A 9,326-nucleotide genomic window follows, 5' to 3' on the forward strand; every position below is an offset into this window, starting at 1 on the left:
CTATACTAGTGATGTTCTAACCACCTAACCCTAACCCTAAACCTAACCCTCCCTAACCCTAACCCTAACCCTAACCCTAACCCTAACCCTAACCCTAACCCTAACCCTAACCCTAACCCTAACCCTAACCCTAACCCTAACCCTAACCCTAACCCTAACCCTAACCCTAACCCTAACCCTAACCCTAACCCTAACCCTAACCCTAACCCTAACCCTAACCCTAACCCTAACCCTAACCCTAACCCTAACCCTAACCCTAACCCTAACCCTAACCCTAACCCTAACCCTAACCCTAACCCTAACCCTAACCCTAACCCTAACCCTAACCCTAACCCTAACCCTAACCCTAACCCTAACCCTAACCCTAACCCTAACCCTAACCCTAACCCTAACCCTAACCCTAACCCTAACCCTAACCCTAACCCTAACCCTAACCCTAACCCTAACCCTAACCCTAACCCTAACCCTAACCCTAACCCTAACCCTAACCCTAACCCTAACCCTAACCCTAACCCTAACCCTAACCCTAACCCTAACCCTAACCCTAACCCTAACCCTAACCCTAACCCTAACCCTAACCCTAACCCTAACCCTAACCCTAACCCTAACCCTAACCCTAACCCTAACCCTAACCCTAACCCTAACCCTAACCCTAACCCTAACCCTAACCCTAACCCTAACCCTAACCCTAACCCTAACCCTAACCCTAACCCTAACCCTAACCCTAACCCTAACCCTAACCCTAACCCTAACCCTAACCCTAACCCTAACCCTAACCCTAACCCTAACCCTAACCCTAACCCTAACCCTAACCCTAACCCTAACCCTAACCCTAACCCTAACCCTAACCCTAACCCTAACCCTAACCCTAACCCTAACCCTAACCCTAACCCTAACCCTAACCCTAACCCTAACCCTAACCCTAACCCTAACCCTAACCCTAACCCTAACCCTAACCCTAACCCTAACCCTAACCCTAACCCTAACCCTAACCCTAACCCTAACCCTAACCCTAACCCTAACCCTAACCCTAACCCTAACCCTAACCCTAACCCTAACCCTAACCCTAACCCTAACCCTAACCCTAACCCTAACCCTAACCCTAACCCTAACCCTAACCCTAACCCTAACCCTAACCCTAACCCTAACCCTAACCCTAACCCTAACCCTAACCCTAACCCTAACCCTAACCCTAACCCTAACCCTAACCCTAACCCTAACCCTAACCCTAACCCTAACCCTAACCCTAACCCTAACCCTAACCCTAACCCTAACCCTAACCCTAACCCTAACCCTAACCCTAACCCTAACCCTAACCCTAACCCTAACCCTAACCCTAACCCTAACCCTAACCCTAACCCTAACCCTAACCCTAACCCTAACCCTAACCCTAACCCTAACCCTAACCCTAACCCTAACCCTAACCCTAACCCTAACCCTAACCCTAACCCTAACCCTAACCCTAACCCTAACCCTAACCCTAACCCTAACCCTAACCCTAACCCTAACCCTAACCCTAACCCTAACCCTAACCCTAACCCTAACCCTAACCCTAACCCTAACCCTAACCCTAACCCTAACCCTAACCCTAACCCTAACCCTAACCCTAACCCTAACCCTAACCCTAACCCTAACCCTAACCCTAACCCTAACCCTAACCCTAACCCTAACCCTAACCCTAACCCTAACCCTAACCCTAACCCTAACCCTAACCCTAACCCTAACCCTAACCCTAACCCTAACCCTAACCCTAACCCTAACCCTAACCCTAACCCTAACCCTAACCCTAACCCTAACCCTAACCCTAACCCTAACCCTAACCCTAACCCTAACCCTAACCCTAACCCTAACCCTAACCCTAACCCTAACCCTAACCCTAACCCTAACCCTAACCCTAACCCTAACCCTAACCCTAACCCTAACCCTAACCCTAACCCTAACCCTAACCCTAACCCTAACCCTAACCCTAACCCTAACCCTAACCCTAACCCTAACCCTAACCCTAACCCTAACCCTAACCCTAACCCTAACCCTAACCCTAACCCTAACCCTAACCCTAACCCTAACCCTAACCCTAACCCTAACCCTAACCCTAACCCTAACCCTAACCCTAACCCTAACCCTAACCCTAACCCTAACCCTAACCCTAACCCTAACCCTAACCCTAACCCTAACCCTAACCCTAACCCTAACCCTAACCCTAACCCTAACCCTAACCCTAACCCTAACCCTAACCCTAACCCTAACCCTAACCCTAACCCTAACCCTAACCCTAACCCTAACCCTAACCCTAACCCTAACCCTAACCCTAACCCTAACCCTAACCCTAACCCTAACCCTAACCCTAACCCTAACCCTAACCCTAACCCTAACCCTAACCCTAACCCTAACCCTTACCCTTACCCTAACCCTAACCCTAACCCTAACCCTTACCCTTACCCTAACCCTAAAAAAGTTTAAGATTTTCCATGAAAGGCCACTTCCTGGAAGTCTGTTGGTAGCAATAAAACATGATGGTTGTTTGAATGAAAGCCTGGTCCAAACCTGATGAAGTGAAGATGTGTCTGTACCAGAGACATACAACGACATACAACAGCGAAAGGTAAGTCAGGTTTCCTTTCCTTTTAAATAAGTATACATGTACCAAGATGGCAAGAGTAAGATCTTGATTATTGATACTTGAAGGCATCAAGCATAATGATTGTTTCACACTAACAACCTATTATTCATTTGTTTGTGATTAAAGTAAGATATTTGAAAAATGACTTTACACCTATAAAAATGGACTCCCCCCTCCCATGATCCTCTTGGTCTACTCCCAAGGAAAATAACTGGTCACATTACCCGCACATAGTCAGATGCATGTTTGTAGACATCCTGGGAAGTGATGAACGTCCGTAGCAGATCCACTGCACGTTGGTCTGTCAGGATTAACTTTGTAGGCAGGTAGTTCTGGTCACGCCGGCACCTGGAGCCCTCATGACAGTTTTGGTGCTGGTTCTGTTGACATACAAATGACATATACTGAGCCGTTGTTCCTACCTTACCAGGTTACACCCTCTTGCTGAAGCCATGGTCCTCATTGAACCCCCCTCCCCCCCATGGACAAACATCATCATCATAACCTTCTTTACCTGTAGATTTGTATTATCCTCATACACATTGTTTTGTAACACAAATCTAGGAACCTAGGCTTTGTTATGTATACGCTGCTGTAAACTGACGAAGCAATTTGTTATACTCAGCAAGTCCCCATGAACATACAATAGACCATGTTCTGTCTGCAATTGTTCTGCAAATTACAAGTCATAGATGGGTTTCATGAGTCCTAATTCATATCATGTTGTTGATTCCCCACAGAAACACATGTTGGACCCACCCGGTAGTGGTCTACTATGTTCAGTAGTGACTCTCGTAGCACCTGCTCACTGCCGCCGCACCTGGCCATGCACCAATAAAAGTGGGTCTTCACTGGTGCACCTATAGGTAAGATAATATTATTTTACAGTGTACTGTACCTTGGATTACATGAATTACAAATTTATGTGCATTTGCCAAAGACTCAATTGTCACTCCAATATCTATGTTCTATTCATGATCACACAGGGGTAACAGGTGCATGTTTGAATAGTGTTTGATCACATATTGAGCCATTCTACTAAATTGTTGCAGCTACAGATAAGTTTTCCAACACACTGGTAATTAGAAATACGTACCTTTATCAGCCAGTTCGGCATGCCAGGTGACACCCTCAGTCCTCTTGGCACCATGGGAGACTTTCTTGAATTTTCGTGCAATGCCCTTGGTAGCTGGGGTTGATGGAGAAGGAATTTATGTACTGTATCTATCATTTATGTCAAGAAGCTAATTGATGTAATACAGTGGTCATGTTATTGATGAAAGTACAAATGTTGCCATTTTCCATAGCTCTAACAACAGGACAATAACACAACTTTGTTAATAGTACTCCTATAATGAAACATTTCCCTGCCAAACACTGTTTCAAGTAGAAAAATTTACTAGTATTTTCAAGTGAAACAATAAAGCTCAAAACCAATGAGTCAAAATTGGTTTGACAAAGGAGGTTCAAATCAAATTTAGATTTTAACCTCCTTGGTTTGACAGTCCTTGCCATGAAATTGTATGTTTGCCATGCTCTTTGTCTTACCATGCCAGGTGTCGTTGGAGTTCGTTGTTTTGGAGCCATCAGGATATGGTTGTCGGTCCCGGATGAGTTTGTTGATCACATTACTCCTGTCATGGGCATGGTCCACAATCTGGACACCTGTCACAACACAATACTATTATGAGACAATAGCATTTAAAATCATGACTGGGATCAAGGAAAGGAAAATTCTGTTATTGCATACTAGTACATTCTAAACGAGGTGTCTCTTCTGCAATCTGGGCTTTATTATGCATTGATTGTTACCATGTAAGGTGTACTGTGATTATTGTTTTTTTTTCATCAGAGCAAATACTGTCTACAAACCTAGTTCATCAAAGCGATCATACAGCTTCTTGGTCCCCCTCATCTCGTGCCTCTGGCTGGACACTTCTTCAGCTTTCGTCACCGGAGCGTATCCCAGCACACGATGTTTGCTGAGAAGATGTGGAAGAAATTCAGAGATGAAGAACAATGCAACTATCTTCAGAACTTGAGCAGCAAAATAGTTACTGTCACTGTCAACCACTACTATCTACTTCAATGTGATATGTCTTGTCAAAATATACTTTTACAGTTGACCTACGTCTGACCCAACGCCATTATGTCGGAGCGATGTGAATTCCTCCGCTGGGCATGTCTGGCATCTGTCACAATGCTCAGCTTGGATTCCTCTTCTTCTTGCTCTCCATCTCCAATTTCCTACAAGAGTCAGAGTTATGTTGTAAATTACAGGCATACTTTTTATGTATCTATCTATACATATGCAATGAGTGTTCTGCTATCAGCACCCCTACAATAGGGATCTATTCAAACTACAAACCAATGCAAGAAGTTCCAAAGCATGTTAGCAGCGATTATTACATTGTTAGCATATGTTGGACATATATAGGTACAATTTTATAAATATATGTATTGTATATTTATTCCATGAATTCTTGGGTCGACTCCAGCCTGGGCATGTTGTAAGGGATTGCATTCGTCATTTCGGATGGTGATGCATAGACGGTGGCCCCATGTATGAGGGAGCTTGAGGCATTAGCCTCTACACGTAGAAGAACCCAACACACTTATCGAGCAGATTAGGGGCAGCCCAGTGTGCTTGGCCAAAAACATGAGCTGTAGCAAAACTGCATCGCACTACCACTAGGTACTTGGAAAAGCATCATGCTTCACCTAAATTGAGGATGTCATTGCTTTACTTTTACTTTACTATATTTATACACCGCACCTATTGTCCAGCTATTGGAAAATAAAAACTTGTTGTCTTTTACAAAATGCAAGCAGAATGACCTACCTCATCCATAGCTTTTTCCATGGACGCCGTCACCATGGCATCCACGACTTCACTGTACAGTATCATAGCTGTAAAGGGGAGAGTAGAGGTCATCAAAAATTTCAGTTTCATATTCTCCAATGGATGCTTTTGATTTGATCAGCAATTATCTATGATAATCAATACCATGGAATACAACGCTTTACAGGTACATGTAGATGAAAAGCTAACATAGGATTATTCAAAGAGTTACAAGATCAATTTTTTCTATAGTTTTGTGCAATTCAACCTCAATAGTAGAGCTCTTTTTTATGTACTAGTTAGTAGTGCTAAATGTAAATCTATGAGCATGTTGGACTAATTCTGCACATCTATTAGAAGAAGTGCTAATGTTTCATTACTGTACAACGTCGTAGATATCTATCAGATATGAAAATAACTACACAAATACTGTGTGGTGACAAACAAGAGGCAAATAATATCCTTACACTTCTTCAGCTTGTCATCAGATAGCTTGCCGATTCCTGCGGCTTTACATATCCTTTGATACTGGTTTGGCAAGATGCCGCTGGATAAGTATCCATGTGCTATCCTGTGACAGGAAAAATATACATCCTTTAGCTATCAAAATGTAAACAGGTAGCAGGTGCCTTATAGAATATATAAGTCGCTTTTGAAGGACAACACTTTTAAACTTTTCGTTACTTTCTTTTGTTTCCATTGTATTTTTTATCAGTATTGCATTGAAAATGTGAGGGGCTTCTCTTCAGATGTACCCTGTTTGAAAGCATCCCTATTGAGACAGCTAATGATGTAGCTATTTGCAAAGGGCGACCCACGAGATAATAACAAACTCATTTTTTTTTTAGCCCATACTTCCGACCGTGCAACACCCCTTTCCCGGGTCAATTTCATAAATTGATGAGGATATCGTACTTACCTCAAGTTCACAAGAAATGGTTTCCCGACGTGGGGTGAGGACGTCCACCGGTAGATGCACCCTCGTCGACACTGTATCTTGACGACAGCGACGTGGCCAATGTACGTGACCTTCCTCAATGTGAGCGCCTCGGGGCACCGTGGCTTTCCGTGTTTTTCTGGGTCAGGGCTGGATACTGGCTCGTCGTGCTGGCTGACGGTGGCCAGCAGGTATCGCAGTGAATCTTCGGCGACTACGAAGAGCCCTTGCCTTTCCCTCCCAACGGGACAGGGTTGAAAATCGCAAAGGGGGGCGGTGCCGGACGATAAAAAACGTTCCCTCGTTGACACGTAGCAGTCCATGAGGGTGTCAATCATGTCCGTGTTAGTCGTTGCGTCGACGCCTCCCATCAGCGTCTTTACTTGCTTGATTTTCTCTTCCATCCTATCTCTCTGCGCCTCGCCCTCTTCCTTCGTGTCTGCAGGAAACAGACACTCCAGTGTCTTTCTGACGGACCGTTTCGTTTGGGAAATTCTCCCATTCTTCAATGTCTTCTTCCGCGACAGCGGATCGTTGACATCGTTGCCATTGATGGTCGCGAGAGGTGGCCTTGGGGGTAGGCCACCTTCAGCCATGACTGCTACAGAAAACGCGTTTGTGAATATCGACCGAGCGATGTGAAGTTGAGAGTGGAGTAGAGGCCAAATTTGGCGCCCTTTCCCTTTTTATAGTAAGTAGTCGAGGGATCATGGGAAGAATTATTTTTATGTGAAGTCGATACAATGAATGCTGTTGTGTTGTATTTATTAAAGGCAGTTGAATAATACTCATATTTGTGTAATGTTGCGACATTATCCCTTTGCAAGAGCTTAGAAAGATTTTTGACCTCGGTGCTTTGCATATTGTTGGAGTGACAAGTATAACACCTTCATCTGCTGGAAGAAGCATTTAGGCGGGAATGCGGCGCTTTTCGGGTATGATGGGAACATATTTTTTTGTTAAAAAAATCATAACTGAAAATGATTAATCGGTATAGTGTTTCATATATTGTTGACAATCAAAGGGGCACGCGCGCTTGTGAAGAATAGCGTCACTATTCCTGTAGAACATCTTGAAAAGCGTGTATCAGCTTGACCTCTGAGATAGGAAAGTATTGTTCATGAGACGATCCTGGTGGGGAGTGTCACACCTCGCTCCAAAGAGGTCAGGCTGACTTCCTGTTCCCGCCAAAATTTCCTGGTACAGTGTCAGAGAATGGCGGGCAGAAAGCACATCACGTTTTGTGTAACTCCCGACGGTGAAGAGTACATGCGAGGTTTTATCGATCATTTTGGCTTTGGAGACGGTGATGTGGTCGAAGTCAGCAGTGTGCCGCACTCCGAGCATCCCCAAGAAGCACCTCCCGGCGCCAACCCACCCCAGAACCCACCCGAACCACAAGCCGACCCCCAGGACGACCCACTTCCCCCACCCCCACCCGCCGATCAGGCAGGTCTTGCTGCCCTGATCCCCCAGGCAGACGGGGTTGCTGAGTGTCCACGATGTCTTTGTAAACCGTGTGTGACAACCCCTGAGCCTTTGTGGTTGGGTCAGCAGCCTGCTTGTGAGGAAAACGCGGCCTTGAGAAAGGTAAAGTACAAAACTTTCTGGGCAACTATGGCCAACATGATGCCCAGCCCCTGGTACGATGACCGTTACTTGAGGAGAAAAGATCAGAAGCTGGCAGAAGACATCGCCCTGGAACCCGCCGCAAGACGACTGGTCATCGCTGGCGGTGGGACGGTCCGTGAGATCATGCCAAAGTGTGTTTTGAAGCTGGTACGCGGCAGATTCCCTAACCCACGGGGAAAAGCTTATCTCGGCCACAAGTGGGTGTGAAAGTTTTCCTGGAGAAATTGTATCCACCGGCCCTTTTCAGGGCCACCACTTCTGACACAAAGAGCTATATCTATCAACATCATGACTCATTTTATTCGTTTTTATCTTGTACAGTTACATTTGTATTTTTGAAAGCTTTTGTTGTAGTCAACAGCAGCACATTTTTCCCATAATGTGCTGTAGTGGACAATATTCTCTGACCTAAACACGCAATATTTTGTTGCATAAACTCGCTGACAGGTACGTATAACTGTAGTTACGTTACTGGAAATCCAAGGCCGTGTTAGAAACACTAACAGAGGAGCAACGCTGTTGTGTAGGGTGGTAGGTACTGTGCTGAAAGGAGCGTTGAGGTAAGTGATTTTGCACAATGATTGAGCTATATTCATCTTTCTTCACGGGGTGGAATGTAAACAGACAGACGTGTTAGATTGGTCAAAGGTCACGACCTCCGAACCGTAAACAGGAAGTCATTTGCATATTTCGGTTGACGGGAATTTTGAAAGTTTGAAAAGCGAGTTTCATTGTATCACATTTGAGGCTGTCTCGGGGCAAAAAGTATCCATTTTCTAACTCAGCCAAGCCTATAGATTACGATTGTAAAGAAGAACAATTCTTGATGGGAAGATCGACGAAGGAAAATCTCGATAACCCGCCCGGTCGCGCTGACTATCCACAAAAAATTATATTAGTACTAGTATTCAGTTACCACAGTCAAGCACCCTGTGTTTGAATCTCGTCATACTTTTGCCTCTGATTTTAGATCAGAGCAAGCTGCTTTTATTAGTAGAACTACTTCATTGTCAAAATAACCCATTCAACTCCGTTACAAATCATTGAATATACTCGCAAACATCGCACCGACGGTATAACGTTATATAGGGTGGTGGCTTTCGCGAGGCGTGCGCTGCGGTGAGTAACGGTTTCTTGTTGACTTGTATGTATAAACGGCTCAAAGTCCTTCAGACTTTTGTCGTGTTTTTCCCCGTAATATGTCGGCACTAAGTCGGGAATTACTACTTTCTGTGGGTTTATTCAATATACCACACCACATCGTCACACATGCATTTGAAATGTTTGAAAACCCC

At 44.7% G+C, this 9,326-nt stretch overlaps 1 protein-coding gene across 1 annotated transcript; it reads right to left on the reverse strand.

The window, feature by feature from the left end:
• Window positions 1-2,598: 2,598 nt before the first annotated feature.
• LOC136427098 (uncharacterized) lies at window positions 2,599-6,995 on the reverse strand. Its single transcript, XM_066415813.1, has 9 exons — window positions 6,382-6,995; window positions 5,930-6,033; window positions 5,463-5,530; window positions 4,752-4,867; window positions 4,493-4,602; window positions 4,169-4,285; window positions 3,717-3,809; window positions 3,380-3,480; window positions 2,599-3,000 (listed from the first exon to the last, which is right to left on the reverse strand). The coding sequence occupies exons 1-9, from the start codon at window positions 6,993-6,995 to the stop codon at window positions 2,836-2,838; spliced, it is 1,488 nt and encodes a 495-aa protein (XP_066271910.1). The 3' UTR covers window positions 2,599-2,835.
• Between the last annotated feature and the right edge of the window lie 2,331 nt (window positions 6,996-9,326).

Source organism: Branchiostoma lanceolatum, chromosome 2, assembly GCF_035083965.1.
Source record: "Branchiostoma lanceolatum isolate klBraLanc5 chromosome 2, klBraLanc5.hap2, whole genome shotgun sequence".
Classification (NCBI taxonomy): Eukaryota; Metazoa; Chordata; class Leptocardii; order Amphioxiformes; family Branchiostomatidae; genus Branchiostoma; species Branchiostoma lanceolatum.